The sequence below is a fragment of the Syngnathus typhle genome, linkage group LG8 (assembly GCF_033458585.1).
Source record: "Syngnathus typhle isolate RoL2023-S1 ecotype Sweden linkage group LG8, RoL_Styp_1.0, whole genome shotgun sequence".
NCBI classification, from domain to species: domain Eukaryota; kingdom Metazoa; phylum Chordata; class Actinopteri; order Syngnathiformes; family Syngnathidae; genus Syngnathus; species Syngnathus typhle.
The window spans coordinates 14,065,370-14,085,417 of record NC_083745.1 but is presented as its reverse complement, the minus strand read 5'-3'; the positions used below and the strand labels follow the sequence as shown (position 1 = coordinate 14,085,417).

Here is a 20,048-nt window from a genome sequence, read left to right as displayed (position 1 = left end):
TGCCTACCTCCCCCTCAAGCTCTCTTCCAAAATGTGAGTCAGCTTCCCGTCTCCTCGTTTGACTTTCCCCGTCCGTCACACCCGAACACCCCTCCGGCCTCCCTCTGGGCCGGTGCTGCTGAACTGAGCGCATTTCTTGCAGAGGGGACCCAACCCCGGAGCAACTCAGCCACTTTGTCTCTGCCTTGGGTGGGTGACCGGGCCCTGGGGGGCCCCTCTTCAACAGACCTTCAGGACCCCGGTAGAAACAGAAGGGCCCGCCCCAACTGGGCCATACTGGGTAACAAGACTGTGTGTGTGTGTGTGTGTGTGTGTGCGTGCGTGTGCGCGTGCGTGCGTGCGTGCGTGCGTGCGTGCCTGCCTGCCTGCGGGAGTTCGTGCGTGCGTGTGTTTGCATATCCACGTTACGTCCAAAGGTTTCTCGACCTCTTAAAGTGTTGCCTACCAATTGGGGTCTTCTTCTTGAATTAGCCTGTAGCAAAACCTAAACAACAGTTCTTGTAGTGCCAACACATACCAGTCTCCCATATGTTTCTGGAGTTCTCCCCCACCCAAGCACTGTCTTGCTTCCGGCGCCAGTCAATTCTGAACCATCCACGTAGCCAATTGGGGCCTTGGCAGCCCACTGAGAGAGTGGCTCATTCATCGGTTAACGGCGGAAGTCTGACGGACGTGTCCTTCTGCAGATGGATGGATTGACGGGGTAGCAAAGAACGCGCATGCCTCATTTCTGACAATCCCACTGTGTCATTGTCACATTTCCATTTTTGAGGGCGGGCGGGACACTCAAGGCTCCTTGCAGTACAACCCCCAGGACGTGATGGAGACCTCATCGTCTTCATCGAGTGTGCCGAGCCATTGACCGTCCACACTGCGATGGACGCCATAAGTGTCTCTCAGCGCCTGTCATGCCCGAGTCTTGGCGCTACTTGCGTGTGTGCCTCTCCTTCAGCAACCGCTTTAATTAAAAAGGAATCCCCACGCTCCCCGACAGGAAGGGGGAAGCAGCCCGGGGCTTATTTGTAAATGTTGCGTCTCCCCCAAAGTTGTCATGGAAAGAATTGACGATTTGCGCAGGCCCCAAAGACGATTCGCAATAAATGAAATGGATTGGCCGCTTTTGCTTTTCACATAGTGTTGTCGCGTGATTGTCACGTCTCGCCCCGTAGAAACCTCGCTCCAATATTTAATATCAGCTCATATGTTTAATGGGCTTTCATAGTGCCTGAGGAAGCAGAAGGAAAAACACAATTTCCTCCACTTTCCTGCAATGGACGTTTGGCTAATTTTTTCATCAAAAGAGCAGAGTAGAAGTTCTCGAAAAATGCAAATTTCTGACGCGGTTCTGTGCGGAAAAGCCGACTTTGATTAACACAAAGAAGCTTTGTGCCGACCTCCCGCTTCAATTTTCCTCTCAAGTCTCATTGTAAAGTCCTGATGAATAATTAGACACTGGTGACGGGACAGGATTATCTTTTATCGCACCTCCGAACACAAATAGAAGTGTGAGCACAAATGGAGGTGAGGCACCAAGCCGTCGGATGTTGTCCAGAGGCGCCACTCCAACCTCTGAACTCACGGAGGGAAGAAGCCATGCGTGCGTGTCGAGCCATTGCCGTGGTCTGCAGGGTGCTTCAACTTGAGAGATTTAGCCAGCCGGCGTCTTAAGTCTGGGAAGTCAAGGTTGAAATGTACTCGAGGTGGCAAATGCGCTTAAAGAGTGCTAGTGAGCGGGGGAAGCAAAAAGTCCAAAAGGTTTAAAGTAGCGCAGTGACAGTCAAACGGCAAGTGTCGTCAAGAAATGTGACGTCGTCTGCCGGAAAGAAAAATATTTGTGGGCCTTGCTAAATTGGGAGGCAGCTTTCATTGTTTGGTTGAGTTGCCATTTCTACCCGAGTGACAAATCAACAGCTCAGAGCGAGCACGCTGTTTCTTTAACGTGCAGTAGTCAGACAGTCTTCTTTGTTTCACTTTGCTTCAAGTGTTGTGATTTGACCGTCTCCGGTTTCTTGACAGTAAGCGAGTGATACAAACAGCTGCCAAAGAAAGTTGATTTTCATGATCATTCATGATTTGAATGCATGTGGGAGGGATAAAAAAAAAAGTACCACAACGCCATAAACTCCTAACTATTCAATGAAATTTTACTTTAAATTTGAATTTTGTTTCAGATTTTCTGCCAACATTCACCGAGCAAGAAACATGACGCATGCTTTATTTGTTTTAGTCGGCCGCAGCAAATAGAAAATGGGCTTCGCGGGCTTTATGTGTTCTTTCAATCATAAATCAGGCTTGAAGAACATGAATGTGCATTTGTGTGTGTCGTGTGTGTGTCATGTGTGCGTGCGCGTGTGTATGTGTGTGTGTGTGTGCGCGCACACACCCGCCACAACTAATCTTCGTGTCTACACAGCAGCTCGTGTGGCATATCAAGTAGCAGCAAATGGAGCGTGTCATGGAAAATGAACTCCCGCATTTACTGACTTGGACTCTTTGGCCTGCACAGCGCTGCGGGATGGCCGTTGGACCGCCCGCCCAAGCTTGGCGGCTGGCTTGGGCTCATTCGGTGAACGACACGAATCACCCAATTGGGCAAGGCGCATCCCAAATCAAAAAATGGTCTGAAACATGTGACCCCCCATGAGAGTGAAGGGCTTCGGAGGCTGGACAGATGGATAGATTGGATGTTGGCATTGTGAAAGTAGGTGGTGAAGCCTTGCTGGAAGCGGTTGCTGCTTGAGGGCTGCTCTCTTATTAATCTTTATCTGGTGGCACTTTGGCCCTAATACGGTTTGGAACAAGGACGTGCACATGGGCACACACAAGCCTGTGTGAGGCTTTTGACATGATGATGTAAACATTTCGCACTCATTCGACAGAAGAAGCGCGGAGCGAGTCAAGCCAAGGCTGAAAGCAAGCCAAGCAGGTGGGAGGGCTGACAAAATGGTCCTAGGGGGTTCAGGGGGTTTGTGTAGTGCAACTCGTGCGTGAGAGCAGTCACAACAGCCAATGGCAGGCTAGGCTTAGCGGACCGATTTTAGAAACGACGTGCGCTTCATGGTTGCCAGGATATGAGCGTCCAAAACTCCAAATGGTATCTACGAGAACATTTGCAACTTTGGATTCCAGACGAGTGTTTTTCTTCAAATGTCCACTTTGAAGCCAACCGCATCGTCCCGTCTGCACTCGAGCAAATCACAAAGACGTTGAGTGGCGAACGGATACTTTTGTCACCATGTGTGTGTGTGTGTGTGTGTGTGTGTGTGTGTGTGTGTGTGTGTGTGTGTGCATGTGCGTGTGTGTTGGTGGGGGGGCGTTTGACCCAAACGTGCACTTTTCAAGGCCAAAGCTCTTCTGTCCAATCGTACGATCAATAAGTGGTTAACATTCAAGCCTGCAGTCATTTTGCATTTGGCCTTTTGGCTTCATTGCTTCCAAATAATTAATAAGCAGAAGCAGAGTATGATTTTGAACGCCAAAGAGCTTTCGCTAAACTCAAATGTTGCGCAATGAATGAAAACGTCACTATATAAAACGGGAACGGTGACGTCGGAATGTTTTGGTTGAGAAATGTGGCGTGAGGGGGTCACTGGCTCAAATCTTTCTTTATTTGGACATTTTATTGGGGGAGTTTGGAGCATGGTCGCTTCTCCAGCCTAAGCATTTTTTTCAAAACAAAAACATACTGGCTGGGTGGAGGGATGGAGAGATGGAACGAATGGATGGACGTATGGATGGAGTTGTTGTGTGTAACGACTTGCCAAAGAGGAAGTTGGAGCGTCCAACGGAAGACGCTTTAATGAAGGCACTGGGGCGTTGAGTGCGAATGGATGATGCCTTGCGCCGGCCGGCTGGCGGTGCTTGAAAGAGAATTTTCTTTGTCTTTCGGCAGCCCTTCCTGAATCTTCTCGCGTCGACGAGATCCGATACGTCGATAACTTTCCGACGCTCGCGCCGCTAAAATGAGCTCAATAACTACGTCACGTTGGCGTTTATTGCACTAAAATTGATTCTCTTGAAAACATTACATGCAATTAAATCAATAATGAATCATTTTGTAATGAACTTTTTGAACAGGCTCATTTTGTTGTCACATTTGATTGTGGAGTCATTCACATTAAAAAATGAATTCAAATGATTTTGCAACTGAAAAACAATCTCCATTGCATAAGGCGATAATTAGAAAAGGTTTATGTCCAACAGGAGGGATGGGCGATTAATAGAGAACACTTTTTGTCCGATCGCCAAGGGGCACTGAAATGGGCAATAATATGTATATTTTCCTTATGTAGTATGCAATACCTGCATCTCACTGGTGTTCTTAACACTAGAACAGCGGCTGTTTTGATCTACCTCTAACAGCGGGGTGCGTCAATTGACGCTCCATCGATGCGACACGTTACCGTCGCACTTCACATGTTGCGCACGTCATGTTATCCCGATCGTCTTGTTCGAGCGTACGCCCCGATAACGTAATTGTATGAGGATATTGTAGGGGAGTGACGAGTGTAATTATATCATAGTTTATGGAGAAAAACAATTTAAAAGGGACATTCGACGTGTTGTCAAATCAGTCATATTTAAACTTGCGCAATGACGTCGGCATGCGGTCGCGGAGGAAAACATAAGTTTTGGGGGGAATTTTTAGCAGCATCGGCGATAATTAAAGGTATCAGTGTTTTTTATTTATGTCATCGCTAACACACACTGGGCGGTTATTAGAATATGGGTGATAATTGGAATAAATACGGTACATACATACTTTGTGAGGCTGTGGCTTGGTCAGATGAGCAGTGCGATTCTGAGTGAAGGGGCTTTTTCTTTTGTCATTTATTCCACTGACAGTTAGAGGCTTTGCTTGATTGAGTGACTTCTTTCAGCCAGGAAAATTATCCCACTCAAAGTTCCACTTCCTGACTTGCACAAACTCAACGACGTAGCCTGAGTGGTCGCTCAAGAGAAACGCAAGTTGAGGCTTGGGGGGGTTTGTGTATTTAACCCATCACGTTATTCATTTTTGCCGTGGTCTTTACGAGCCGGGAAGATCGCGGCCGGTCCAGCGGGACATCTGGACCGTGTCTGCAGGACAGACGCGCTGTCAACCTGCAGGATTCATGAAGCTTCTAATGGGCCCACTCCAGCGTCAAAATGAACCAACGAGATTATTTCGCACAGCTGTCGTCGCTTTCCACGGGGGAGGGGGTCGTGTGTGTAAATCCCGGCAAGGAGCCCTGAGGTGTTAAATGTGTTTAATGTTTAGATGGCGTGCGTTCTGTTGAAGTCACTTTCCACGCTGCGCTTGACGACATCCAGACGACTTGGTACCGGTTTGAAAAGTGCCGCCGGGTTGGAGAACAGAATGACGTGTTTAACAAACAAATTGAAATGTTTACTCTGATTGTGACTTTCAAGAAATATGAACAGGACTGGACACAGAAAGGCATACAAATGGAAGTCCTGAGAACGGATTGAGCAGCAGTCAGTCGGCAACGACGGGTTCTCAAGCGTTGGGCAGTTTGGAAACACCGGCTCGGCCATTTCCTTGGTCTACATGTTGCAACAAACTTTGCCTAATTTGCTTCTCATCATCGGGTCGCTCTCTGCCGCACGGCATGAGAGATGTTTGCTTTCATTTCTCCTGTGTCAACATATGGACGTGTGTGTTTGTGTGTGTGTGTGTGTGTGTGTGTGTGTGTGTGTGTGTGTGTGTGTGTGTGAGTGCATGTGCGGGTGCGTGTGTGGGTAGGTGGGTGCGTGCGTGCGTGTGGGTGTCTTTTATGCGTTCTCTTATCCCTCTTATCCCGTGTTACCTCAGCTGTAATGGTTCTTTAATGAATATCCATAAACCACAGGCGGGCATCTGGACAGGACACACGCACATACACACACAGCAACCAATAGGTCAGATCTTGGTTAGTGGTTGCCATAGTGATGAGTTAAGAAAGCCTTTAAAGTTGGGTGTTTGTGTGTATGGCAATTTGTGTGTGCATGTGTGCATGTTAGGTGTGATCTTTTAGCTTTTAGCTCGATGGTGCAAAGTTGTTGCTTGGACTCTTCAACTCAAGGGAAAAGCATGAAAATACATCTTTCATCGTGTCTTGAATGGTCTCAAGGTTTCTTGGAATCCTGCTGCCTTTTAGCATTTTAGCCATTCCAAATGATTTCATTCTAGAATTTAGGTGTAGTTTAGCAATGACAAGTTGACTGAGCTAAACCAAAGTCTCCTCTACCAGCCGTTTAGCATTTAGCTAAAAGTGGACTTTAGTAGTGGTCAAGGTATCATCCGCTTGAGCTCAACGAGACTCAATCTTGAGGCGGCTCAATGTCCTGCAGCCGTTTAGCGTTTAGCTGAGGCTTGGCCATGAAAACTTTTGGTGGTCAAGGAGTCGTCTGATTTAACAAGATCAAAACAAACAGCTTGTGGATGTCTTGTGGCCGTTTGATTAAAGTCCACGGCCACTGGCGTCTTCCTCATTAATCGGGCTCTCACGCCGTTTGCGGGCGCAAAGTAAAAGCCGCTGAGTGCCGATTGATCAGCCGTCTGACGACCAAATGGAAGGAGGATGTGGGTGCTGCGGAGGATGAGTGCTTTCTATTTGCTTTGATTGGTAGACAAGGTTGGACAGACCACCAGAAGGGACTAAAAGTCAAGACGGTGGGAAAGAATAAAAAGGGGGGGGGGGGGCGACGCTGCTCCAAGATAAGCCTAGGTTGATCGGAAATGTTTCAGCTAGTTGATGATTCCTAAAATAAATCACCGATCATTATTGCTACTGCTATTCTGTTCACCAGAAGAATGATGAAGTTAAAAATGCTACATCTTCGACTTTGTGCATTTCTTGATTTAAATATAAAGTATTCCGATGCAGGCGTCATTCCATCAAAGTGCGTTAATTGGAAGCCGAGGCTGCAGCTGTTTCTGATTTTATGGTCAAGTGGATAAATGCCATTTGATACATGTGCCTTAGCCTCATTGAAGATGATGTTATGGCCAACGACGCTGGTCTTGGTTACGAGGCATCTATCATTCTGGAGCCACTTTCAAGCGTTTGGTCTTTCAGACGCGTTAATTGCACACTTGATCTCCATTTGCAGTTCACAACAGGCCCTGTGGGGTTTTTTGTTTTCTGCCAAATTATCAGATCTTTTTATTTCAGAGCTCATCATCAACAGTTTAACTTCGTTCCTGCTCGTCATTGTGAAGCGTCAGTGTTTTGCATGAGACAGCAGCGCCCCCTCACAAGGGGCGACTTTGAGCAAGAAAGAAGACGAAAAGTGCCGAGCTGCAATAAATGACTAGTGGAGCGGCAAGCACTCCATCTTCAAATGAATGGAAAATTCTTTGTGAGATACCTTTTGTCATCTCAGCTTATCAACCGTAAATATTCTCCAGTTTTTGCAGACTGTCATCCAAAGCAAACATTTACTTTGACTTGACCAGTAAATGAACCAAATCTACATTTGTGCATTTTCTACTCGGCCAATCTGATCCAATGTCCTGCTTTCGAATAGTCCCCACCCCAAATTAAAAAAAAGGGATTCAGTACTTGTCAAAGTCCAGATTTGAACCTTGACCCCGAAAACCGCAACCCACACTTGCTAACTGCTCATCTAGCATCGTTGGTCTTCCTTTGAGTCTGACGAGGAAGATTTCAACGTTTTGCTTCATGCAATGAGCACGCATGTGAGCACACTGAGGCTCTTGTTCCCAAGAGGGGAAGCCTCATTAAGTGCTCTGGTGGCCGTGACCTCACGGGGCCGCCAGACGCAGCTTTCCGTGACACTTCCACTTCCTGCAGACTTTCAGCGGGATGTCCAATGCTTTTTTTTTTTTTAACTTACCAGCGTTCGTTGTCCTCTGTTTGGATACGATGCTTCTATCGAGACCCTTCCCCTTTAGTGTGTCGTGATGAGTTACATTAGTCAAAGTCAAAAGTCAAAGTCAGCTTTATTGTCAATCTCTCCACATGTCACAACACACAAAGAGACCGAAATTACGTTTTCTCTATCCCACGGTGACGAGACATATTACACGATAGACATACAAGTAAGCGACACAATATAAAAACAAGAAGGCAAAAATTCAAACAATAAATAGTAAGAGTGATGAATAAATAATAAATAAACAGAAGTATAAAAGTACAGGACGCTACGCAGAACGGGGAAGCGAGTTCAGGATCCTGGAGTATGAAGACTTGTATTAGGACTTGTAGTCATCGTGCGAGTACTGATGACGGGCGCAAATGGCTTTTCAATGGGGAAAGAGGAAGGCCCTGCCCCACCCTCCCTTGCCTTTTATATTCCCCATGACTCCACATTCTACAATATTTTGGCGTTCAACCAGACAGTGCTGGGCTTTCACAGTCAGTTCTTTCTCGTACATGGAATTTGGCTTTCAGAGAAGGCTTGAGATTTCATGGGAGGCTCATTTTTGTTGTGTGATGGCGAAGCATCCGATGAGGAAGCCAGCACTGCCCTCAAAGTGTCAGTGAACCCTCCGCGTAATGTTGTCTTTTACTATGCTGATAAAATGCCAGTAGAAGAGCAGAAACTTGTGTGAACTCTTTACACTGCAGGGAGCAATTACAGCAAATGGGACTTGTGCTATTTGCTGCCACGCCGCCGCCGTCACCTTATTGCACTGGGACACTCGTTATTAACAACAAAGTCAGGACCCCTGAGTGCAATAGGAGATGCTTTTTGTTCTTCTTTTCTGAAGAAAAAAAAAGAAAATACCAGCCAGCCTTCATCCTCCTCTTCCTCCTCAAACCGAAAGTCAAGGTGACTTCTGATCTCCTTCTATGGGCCAACGTCCTCGTGTGGAAATTTGCGTTCCACACGGAGCTGTCCTGGGCTAACTTTAATTGGGGTGGAGTGAGAGACGGGTAAAGGGGGGCGGCGGATTGCACCGGGGGTTCATCGGGAGTGGAGGAAACAGGAGACACGATAATCAATTTGCGGCTGCATCGGAAACATGAGCCACCGGGGGGTCCTCGCTCCCCCGAGCAGACATCCAGATGGCCCCAGGACCCGACCCCTTATTTGTGTGTGTGTGTGTGTGTGTGTGTGTGCGTGTGCGTGTGCGTGTGCGTGTGTGTGTGTGTGTGTGTGTGTGTGTGTGCGCGTGCGCGTGTGCGTGTGCGTGTGTGATGCCATCTGCCTGCAGTTCGTCACGGACCCAACTCCTTTCAAGTCCAACATCCATGTTGGCACACAATTGTTGATTTTCTACCATGCATGTTTTTGGAATGTGGGGAGAAACTTGTTTAGGAAGGAAAATCACCAGCACTGAAAGTCATACCCTTTGTTTGTCACTTTCCCTCAGTTGAGTGGCATTTCCTTTGTTTGGGGGGGGGTCGCCAAGTGCAGATTGGCTATTGATGGTTTCTTCTCAAACAAGCCAGACCGTGCGGGCGTTCTCATCCTGCTGCGCCCGCCCACTCACATCCAAGGAGCTCCCCCCCCAAGAGTCGATACCAAATTGCCTGTCGTCTCCTCGCAAGGGCGTCCGGGTTCCGCTCGGCTCCGCAGAGAGCGAGGAAGACGAGGGGGAGCGGGCCTTGCTCCTCGTTGCATTTGCTCTTCTTTTGGAGGAGGATGATGTGCAAAGCTTGTCGGGAACGTTGCACTTCAAAAACTGTGGTTTGCTGTGCTAAACGAAGCCACGCTTGGTTATTTTTCTTGTTGGAAAAACAAATTGTTCTCTAAGGCCCTGTGGTGTGGAGAACACAGAAGTTCTGGGCAAAGGCAGTTTTTCAAGAGCCTCTCTGAGCCCTTTTCCTTTGTCTTTCTCATATGAATTATTCTTGTCTTTTAGACATGGGGAGGGATGGGGATTTTCCTCAGGTATAAACACAATCAACAATTCCTGCAGCAGCTCGGATGTTGTCTTCTCTCGTTCACTGACCTCTTTTCTTTACGTCTTTCTGCCGTCTGTTAATGAGTCCATCGTCACCCCATCGTCGGCCTCGCCCCCCCCACCATGCACTTCTGATCTCCATTTGCCTGTTTGAAGTATTGCGTCTCATTAGCACACTTTTGAATTGAGTTCATGGCCCCCCTGCTCCCAGATGTTTGTCACGCCGTCCGGCTGGGCCGGCCGAGCGGCCCTCCCCTCCCCTGCCCTCTGCTTAATTGGCACTGCTTCATTAGACGGGCAAGACTCTTTTTTTCATTTTCAACAAGGCAGCAGACGGCAGCGCAAATACTCGTTAGGGGCCCATCACTGCCAATTAGCGGCAGATGACGTACACGCTGGCCGGATGCGTGGCAAACAAACACGAGCCGCATGTGCTGTGGCCCGCTCCGCGTTGGATACTTTTGTTATCTCTGCCATAGCGACCAGGAGGTGGGAAGCTTCTGCTCGTCTGCCCCGGAGACTCCAAGCAGCAATTGGGAAAATATATTTGGATAGTTTTTTTCCGTCACGAAATGAAAGTATACCTGGCTCAAATTTCGGTGTTCAAAGAAGAAAAGCAATCAAAAATAAATTTGTCTGAAATATCCCAAAGTTGATTGACTGCAAACAACGAACCAATTGTTGCTTGTTGTCGACGAGTGCCCGGCTTCAACTTGGCAAATGCCGTGCGCAATGTTTTTACGAGAAACTCTGTTATTGCTCTTCTTTCTGCATGGCCAGGCGAGCCGGCGGTGGCTCGGGAGAACAACTGCCTGAACGCAGCCAAGGCCTGCAACCTGAACGACACCTGCAAGAAGTACCGCTCGGCCTACATCGGCCCGTGCACCAGCCGCGTCTCTACTGCCGAAGTCTGTAACAAGAGGAAGTGCCACAAGGCCCTCAGGCAGTTCTTCGACAAGGTGGCGCCGCGCACGCGGCATTTGTCAATTCCTTTTGCGCGGTCGGCCGTCTGTTTGATTTCATTGACTTAACCGTGTCAACGCCAGCTTTGCAAAACCAAATGGTCTTCTGCGATGCCATTTGCTTGGGAATTGAGCTCATCCTAAACGTTGGGCTTTTTTCACAAATTGAGCTGAACTTCTCACGAATGACTTTGAAAAGCAAAAGCCCCGCGAGGAGCCGCCGACCCGGCCGTGCACCCTGCTGAGTTTCAATGGGGATTTAGTCATCAAATGACAAAAGCTATTTTTCCTCCCGGATGTTGCTTCCGTGCGCAACGACTCGAGCGAGAGCAATTGTTGTAAATATCGAGACGGAGAAACACAAGAGAAAAGAGAAAGTGCTGCACGGTTTTGTCATCTGGTGCAACGTCGTTGCGGTGTCGTTTTCTGTCGACTCGTTTCAAATGTGCTCGACGTTCAACGGATTGGCACTCATATAAAATAAAACTCATTTTAATGCGAAAGAGACATTTTTGCAAATGGAAACAAGTCAAACCAAAAAGTGCTGCATGTGCTGTCCTCGTCTCGCGTCAGCTCTGAGCGCATCTGAAAGAGGACACTTGTTGCGATTGTGCGTTTGACGGCGGCAGGTTCCTCCCAAGCACAGCTACGGGATGCTGTTCTGCTCGTGCCCGCTCAGCGACCAAACGGCGTGCTCGGAACGCCGGCGGCAGACCATCGTGCCTGTCTGCTCCTACGAGGAAAAGCAAAGGCCAAACTGTCTGGAGCTGCAGGCCACCTGCAGGACCAACTACATCTGCAGGTGCGCCAAAACCGTGTGCAAAGCTTTGACTTTCATCACACCGTCATCGTTTCAAATACGTCTTTTTGTCATGATTTCCAAGATTCAATCAGATCAACACAAATAATGAAGTCTGTCAAAGTGGTAATTTGAGCAATCATTACATTAGATCAGTGCTTCTCAATTATTTTCTGTTACGCCCCCCCTTAGCAAGAAGAAAACTATTCGCGCCCCCCGCCTCCCCACCGTGACTATCCTAACTTGTCTTGTAAGTCGTAAAATGTTGCACTGTCGCAAACGTCACAGAAGTAACAATGAGAGCGCCACTGCCCCCTGCTGGGAAGATGCGCAATTACACTTTATTCTAGTACTGCAAAAAAAAAAGCCTGTTCCCCAGGGTCACACGCGCCCCCCCAGGTATAGCACGGCGCCCCCCAAGGGGGGCGCGCCCCACTATTTGAGAAGCACTGCATTAGATCCAAAACAATTTTAGGAAATTTGAACATAAACAGGACTGCTCAGTCCGTGTGTGTGTGTGTTGTGTTACATAGTCTCCAGAGCCTGCAGCTTGTGGTTCACCAGAATTAAATTGAAGCATCATAAATGAGATCCATTTGGACAGAGGCATTGGCTCAGAGTCGCATGTGCACACATACAAACACACTCACACACACACAAGCACTGCCTGTGCAGTAAATTCCAAAGTTGCGTTAGCGTCGAGTCTTGCTCGGGTGCCGCCACACACTTGGCAGTCCATTTGTCAGGTGCCGGCGAGATGAATTGAAGTCTGGCGTTTTGCCTCCGTCTCCCTCGCCATATGTCGTCCATTTGTAAGATGCTCGATGCTCTCCTCCGCGACCACCTGACGGATGGCAGCTGACAACGTGTGTGTGGCGTTTGCCCGCTACATCGCGCTTCCTTGATATTTTTTAGAGGTGGGCACGACAGAAAATTTTGCTGATCCGTCAGTCTTCTGTTTCAGTTCAGTTTTTCTTGGAAAATGCCGTCAATTTTGCGGATTCCACCATAGCTGCTAGCGATGGCAAGCCAAATATTTTTCGTGTGTGTTTCAGGTCGCGTCTGGCAGACTTCTTTTCCAACTGCCAGTCAGAACCGCGCTCTCTGTCGGGCTGCCTGAAGGAAAACTACGCAGACTGCTTGCTGGCCTATTCGGGCCTCATTGGTGAGTCGGCGCTTCGTCGGGCAGGTGGTGAGACACAAGGTTCTCAAGGATGGAGCTTGGGATACGTCCTCGCTTGGGTGGCGTGAACGTACATCGGAGCAGTGAAGTTCTCGCATGCCACGGCATGTGGGCAATGAGAGCCGCAAGTCCTGACGGACTTTTGGGCCGCAACTGAACGCTTGCAGGGAGCTGCTGTAAGCCTCAACCTGCACTACCCTAGTTGCTGATTATGAGCATTATTTTTGTTTAACTGAATTTAAAACCCGTTTGGAATCAGTCACACATGGATATTGCTGTGCAAGTGATATCCAAAGGACTTGAAGCGGGAACTTGTGACAAGCTCCGAGGGACTTGAAGCGGGGGAAAAGTTCTCTCAATTTTCTCAAATCCTCATGGAGCACCCCCCAATAAGCACCCCCCCCCCCACCCTCCCACGGGACCCCCCTGCGAAACAAATCCACAATGTCCTCATGTAGCCCCCACTCAAAACAAAGGACTCATGGGTCTGGAGCCAGAGCAGCACCAGGGAAGGGCCTTTTGGGGGCAGTGAAAAATCACTGAAGCAATTTACTTGCTCTTGCTTCGTCACTCCTCCACTGCCCTCCACTTCCTGCTCGCACACACGCACACACACACACAGACACACGCACACTCACGCACACACACTGCTGGCAACAATGCACTCCTATCATGCTTCATGTTCAATGTTGGTCTTTTTGAGGCATGTTGGACATACGCTCCAGCCGGGCCCATAAATACCTCTTGCGGTACGGACACAGTTGTTGTCCATTTGGCTCGAATGGCCACCGCCGCATATTTAAAATCAAAACAAACAAGACGTGCTTTTGATGGCGTCGTTCGGCTCGCTTCGGAGGCGGTTTGCATTCGAATGGGCCAAACATTTGTTCACAAAATGGCTCCCCAAAATGGTCATCTTTTGCTTTGGCGGTTTGTCTTGGTTTGAAAAGGCAACAAGGTGTGTGCGTGTGTTCTGGCAGGCACGGTAATGACGCCCAACTACCTGCGCTCGGCCAAGATCAGCGTGTCGCCCTACTGCGACTGCAGCAACAGCGGCAACGACAGAGACGAGTGCGACAGGCTGGCCACCTTCTTCATGGACAACACCTGCCTGCGTGAGTCCACCAACAAACCACTGGCAGATGCGCTTTGAGAGAAGCCGACGCGGTTTGTGTCTGACAATGCCTTCTGCTTTGCGGGAGGCCAACATTAGAGCTTTAAAGGAGACAATCATTTCCACGTAACAAATTATCGCGCTACAAGAAAAGGCGCCAACAAAGAGCCATCAAAGAGCAGATCGGCGCCAGGATTTTGCGTGAACAACAAAGCAAACAAGCAAGGTCACGCCATTTTCTGCAGCACTTTGGTGCTGCTTTTTGCATGGCAACTTTTCTTTCCTCTCCTTTGCTGTGCAAGTGAGACGATCCGCAATTGCTGACCAGCTCGATTTGATCGATCCCCAAGGAAGTCAAGCGTTCAAACTTGCTACGTTTACGTGAGGACTCTTGAATTCTTCTTGGGGAGAGCGTCCTGCTCCGGTTAAAGGTTGGAAGCGGAACTAACTCGAAACGGCCCAACTCGCTCAGCTCGAGTTCACCCGTATATTCGGTCAGGCGTGCGTGATCATATCGCGCCACGCCTTAAGCTGTGTGTGTCCGCAGGCAACGCCATCCGGGCCTTCGGGAATGGTACGGACACGGGTATGTGGCAGCCGGCGTCTCCCGCCCAGACCGCCACCACCGTCGCCTCGCCGCGCCAACGCGGCCGCAACAACAACCTGGACAACCACCTCAACACCGACGGCGGATTATACCACTTCTGCGGCAGTCTGCAGGTGCGTGTACCTCCCTGTGTGCGTGCATGTCTGTGCGTGTGTGCGCGCATGTGTAGCTTGCAGAGCGGCAGCGTTCCCACCAGCGGGACTTGAGCTAGTGTAGCTGATGAAATGAAGCCGCGGCTAGTGGCAATTGTGCCTTCGGGCGGGAAGTCTGGCAGTGATGTCGGCAGTGATGTCGGCGGTGTTAGCGACGGCCCGCTGTAGCGACAGCAGTCAACCCAATGGCCCCAAAATGCAACTCACGTTTGTCATTTTCAGATATCCTTTATGCTAATAGAAAAGGCACAAAACAAACTGAAACCGATTCTGCTTATTCTGTCTTCTACTCTACAAAAGTTGCAGTCATCACGTTGTGGAAGTAATAAGAGCTTCATTTTCGTTAACCCTGAAAAATTGTATCAGTGAACGCTTCGTCTTGTGAGCTTGAAAGATTTGGACAATTTCAAGTGAACACAGTCTCATAAGGATACGCCGCGTACCAAAATAGTCATTGATGAGTTGATCTAAATGGCCCAGTGTTACCAGGACAACCACATGCTTGTCATCGTCGTCATCGTCCGCTTTGATCAAATGTTCAACTTTCTGCTACGGCTTGTGCAGCATTGCACGTCTGGCCTCAACGACAAAGGACGAAGAGCTTACAATGTTTGCTCGTTTGTCTTTGTTTTGCTCGTGTGCTCAACATTTGCCGTCAACTTTCATGTGGCATTTTCAACAAACGGCCTCACCCGCCACAATGCACTTGCTGGCCGGCGGGCTCGGCCTCGTGCCTCCCTATGGAAATGTGCCGCATGCTAATGTGACTTTTCAGCCAGCCGAGGCATGCAGGCGCAGGGCAGGAATATATTTGCCCGTCGTCTCTTTTTTCAGCTCTTTGAATTGGAAATGAGCCACGTGACTGCTGCTTTTTTTGGTTTACATTTTCTTGATTTCAACTTCAGCTTTGATTTGCAGGGTCACATCTTACCTGCCCTCAAAGTCCCACAAGCAACAGCACGGCGCGCCAAAGTCATTTGGCCTTATTGTGCCATAATTAAGAGCGGCCCACAGAGCTTTCTTGCTATTGCCAATGCAAAGATGCCGGTTACTCGGCAAATCAACTTTTCAGCAGACTTGCAATCAACCGTATTTGTCACACAGTCTCAAACATGGCGGCGGGCAGACTTTTAATTCAGCGAATATTTCTTGGCACGCTATTTGATTCACGAGCCGACTGCAGCTGATCTCATTGAAATGAACTCTTGAAATAAAATATGTTTAAGTATAAAACGAGAAGCAGAATGGCGCAATGGAAGTGAATCAACAACTTTGCTGATAAACAGGAACCATCGTTCAATAGAAGAATTCTATCAACAAACAGGAAGTGGAACAACACACGGGAAGTACGGATAATGTTGAGTGAAACAAGAACCCCAGTGACGCGCAGGAAGCATAACGACAATCACAAAGTTCGAACGGCACAGTACGTGTAACGTGAAACAAGTACGCGAGTGTCAAGCGGCAAGTGTTTGCCAAGACAGTTAGAAGTGCACATAAAACAGGAAACAAGCGCAAAGACAGAGAGGGGATGTCGGACTAAGCCTGGTACCACACAGGTGTCGCCACTGCTGACTGTGTTTTATTTTTTTTAATTCTTGAACAGGCTCAGAAGCTCAAGTCCAACTCCAGCGCAGACAGCGTCTTCTGTGTGGTGAGTCAGTCGACTTCTTTCAAGTGATGGTGCGGCGCGGTGCGAGCCGCGATGGCTGGTGGACTTCCTTTGAGGGGGCCAAGGCAAAGTTCACTCCAAATGTCACCGTGTCCAATAAGTGCCATTCCGTACAGATGACCTGCCTGTTAGCTCGCGGCTTCATTAGCTTATGCTAGCAAGCGCACACGCGCACAAACGCAGAAATTTCTGCGGTGGCATTTAGCCGTAATAAAAACAACCTTTGGACGTCAATGCAGATGAATTCATTTAAGGGTTGACGAAGGCTCCTGTCCTCGGCTCCCTTTTACCGCGGCGTTTCTTGCATCGCTCGGAAAATGCAAGTCAACTTTTTGTGCACGGGACACAAATGAAAAAATGTGAAAGACAAACTCTGACACTTATTGACAATTAAAAGGACGCAATTTTAAAAGTAAATAACGTGGAAGCAAATAAAATCGGCTCAATAGTAAAAAAAAAAAATCCATATAATTGTGACGGTCAAGTGCCAACAGACGTCTCTCACTCCATTTTACTGACGCCTGACAGAAACACGCCCAGCCTGTCTGGCAGAACAGAAGATGAAGGATTGTTATCAAAATGCTGCTATTGAAAGAGTTCCAAGTGTGGCTGAAATTTGGTGTGGCTGCCTGTTTTTTGTTGTTGGCCCGCAGGACCCGCAGCTGGATGGTCCCAGCACATCCAATGCCATTGTCAGGAATTCATGCGTTGGCCGACGGGCTTCTGTGGCGACGCCTCTGCTGCCCCCGCTGCTTTGGCTGTGGTACTGTGGCCGCCATCTTGCATCCTGGCCAGATGAATTGTAGCCTCGCAGTTGAAAACGTCGGACTGACAAAATGAATTCATTTAAAAAAAAAAAAAGAAACGTGAAATTGTTTCCTTCCTTCTCTTCCTGATTGTACGAATTCCCATCAGATTGCATTTGATTCTTCAGATTTTATGTTTACATTTTTCAGTTTACCGTTTTTGTTGTTGTTTGTTGTCACTTTTATCTATGATCGGCTTTCTGATGTACGTACATGTTTTCTTGCTTTGGTCATACGGGCAGTGGAAGATTCTGATGTATAGACACAATATACGAAAAAAAAAAAAAAGTCTCATCAGTAAGAATTGATGCGAACAAGCTTCATACTTTTTATTTTCCATCCATTTTCTGTACTACTTGTCTAGTTTGTTAATGATTCCGCACATGGAGAATATTAGCTTAACTATATTAGCATAACTCTAACATCACAGAAAGCACACCAAAGTTTAAAAAATAAAATAAAAATTCCAAGTCCAGTAGCTTTCAAAGACACACCTGAGTGAAGATGCAAAATTCAGCCCCCGATGCTGGTTTTGTTTAGCAACTTAAAAGTACATAGGTCCACACATTTACAATGAGTAGACCCACCAAAAATTTTCAAGAACTAAATACAGGCAAGATTCAGGACATCTGCTCTGTTGGGCCAGCTTCGCTTAATTTCGGTCATTTGCACAAGTTTTCCAAAGACATCTTTGAGAAACACTCCCAATGCTACCGCCGCTAATAAACAGATGAAGAATGCTCAATTTAAAAATAATAAAGATAATCAACAGTTTGGGCAAGGTTTAATGACAAGGCGAGACACTTTTTTTAATGCCTTTTTTCCAAGATAAGGGCAGCAATAACTCAAGTCATTGTACTTGAAAAGGTTCAAGTCAAAGCCACGAGGAAAAACTTGGCCAATGCTAATGCTAACATATATATTTGTAAAATATCCAACGCAAACGCCACGAGTGCTTGGGCCTCACAAAACTTTACTTTCATATTCTTTCGGCAATTGTTTTGACTTGGAGGAGTCTTGTTTTTTTACAGTCAGTTCGTAGACGTCATGTACGTATGTTTTCTCCTGCTCTGTATGTGGTGTTGATAAAATTGCAAGGCTAACCGTGGAACTCCTGTTGTATGTCAGTGGAAGCACATTTCTTTACTATGTTGCTTAAACACGACAATGTTTACTTTCCTTTTTTGGGCAAAGGTTGGACTTATTTTTCTACATTTTGATTGGTTGGTTTGCGTTTTTTTATGCGTATAAATGAATGAAGACCTCAGCTTGTTTTCACGACTAGCGATAATATTCTAATCTTAATGATAACACAAAGAAGGTAAGACGCAGTGTGGTCAAGGGTTTAAAGAAGGGCTCGGCTGTGTTTTTGACACGCAAGAAAAAAGGCGGCGACTCTTCTACTACTTCTTCGGCATCCCGCCATAATCCTCGCTTGTGAAAAATGTACAAATACAAATAAACATGACAAAGCACCCAAAGTGACTGCCTTTTGACAAGCTACTGGGCTACATACACACTTGTCTCCAGAAAAAATGCTTTTCGGGAAAAGCTTCTCTCACCAACAAAGGACAGGCCAGGACAGTCTTGTCTGTTGAGTTTGCTACGATAGTTTTGTGTTTCTTGTATTCATTGTGTGTGGATGTGGCGCGCTGGCTTTGCCATCCCTTGTATTAGCCAATCAGCACTCTCCAACCTTGTGTGTCTTGCGCAGGTATTCCTGATTGTTTGTATGAAGCCCTTTCCATGTTTGTAAACCAATCTGGATCACAGTCGGTGCAGAAAGGACGTCAAATGTACATGCAAGCCGAACAATTGTAAAGGATGACCCCTGACTCGTAAAACTAACATTGGCAGATGGAAAGCAACTTTGCCGTCTTCCAGAGTGGGAGGAAGATGTTGCAAATCGGCTCCATGTTCAACCTGGTTTTGTGGAGAAAGCGACTCGTGTTCAGAGCGAGCATGCTTGGGCCATCGTCAACACAGCAAACTCAAATTGCACGACAGCGGTGAGTAACCAAGCCAGCTTGTCTGCTACTTTGTTTTGCCTCTTGTGAACTGACACCATCCTGACTTTATTTCGAGAGAGCAGCAATAAGCAATTCTTTATTATTTATATTTTGCCGTATAGTTTGTGGCCTGTGGAAGGACGTCGAAGATGCCGATGCTCCGCTCGCATCGCGAGGGGAGGGGGTCATTAAAGGGAGCAATAACGAGAAATCGGGGTGTGGGGCTGGTAGTTTTTCTTGCTGACGCGTGAATCCGCGTGTCTGCCAAGCGTCCACTTAGGTCTAAAATTGCTCGTCTTTCATGTAGAGAAAAGAAGCACTTAGCTCCTCGCTAATGGTCGGCTCCCTTTTAAAAGAGCGTCAAACAAAAAAGCCCGATAAACTTGCTCAGCCTTTTTTGTCTTCTATCAAATCAAGCTCCATCAATGAGGAGGACTGATATTGTACTTGGTCTCTGTTGGCTTCACCTTCTATCACGCTTTGTTTTCTTCATCAGAGTCGGTGGGGGTGGAGCTTGCTCCCCTTCCCAATTGACATTTGTAGCTAATTGCACATTTGGTGGTTACAAACCCCAACTGTCCTTTCAAGCCTAAACTTGGCTCGGAACCCCAACCCTTGTTTAAAACCTGGTTAAAAGCCTAGCAGAGGCTTAGAACCTTCATTTTAAACTCTTAACTCCTTTCTTGAAAGCCAAATTCCTATTTGAACCTGAACCCCCAGGCCTAACATCCAGAATTAGAGGTTAACCCTGACAGGACACTACAAGTCAAGTCAAGTTTATTTGTATAGCCCTAAATCACAAGCAATCTGCAACCCTTTTCCAGGCTCAAATTTCAAACCCTAACGCAAGATATTTTTTGAACGCTGTCTCTGCTCCCGCAACAC

General features: G+C 47.5%; 1 protein-coding gene across 1 annotated transcript in view; it reads left to right on the top strand.

The window, feature by feature from the left end:
- The window catches only part of gfra1a (gdnf family receptor alpha 1a), a 29,754-nt gene extending 11,119 nt beyond the window's left edge, over positions 1-18,635 (top strand). The window contains exons 4-10 of the mRNA XM_061285250.1: positions 10,640-10,818; positions 11,451-11,623; positions 12,676-12,785; positions 13,784-13,918; positions 14,465-14,637; positions 16,283-16,330; positions 17,002-18,635. Coding sequence (XP_061141234.1) covers positions 10,640-10,818; positions 11,451-11,623; positions 12,676-12,785; positions 13,784-13,918; positions 14,465-14,637; positions 16,283-16,330; positions 17,002-17,154 — 971 coding nt within the window. The 3' untranslated portion in view covers positions 17,155-18,635. The remainder of the gene's footprint in view (positions 1-10,639; positions 10,819-11,450; positions 11,624-12,675; positions 12,786-13,783; positions 13,919-14,464; positions 14,638-16,282; positions 16,331-17,001) is intronic.
- Positions 18,636-20,048: the final 1,413 nt, after the last annotated feature.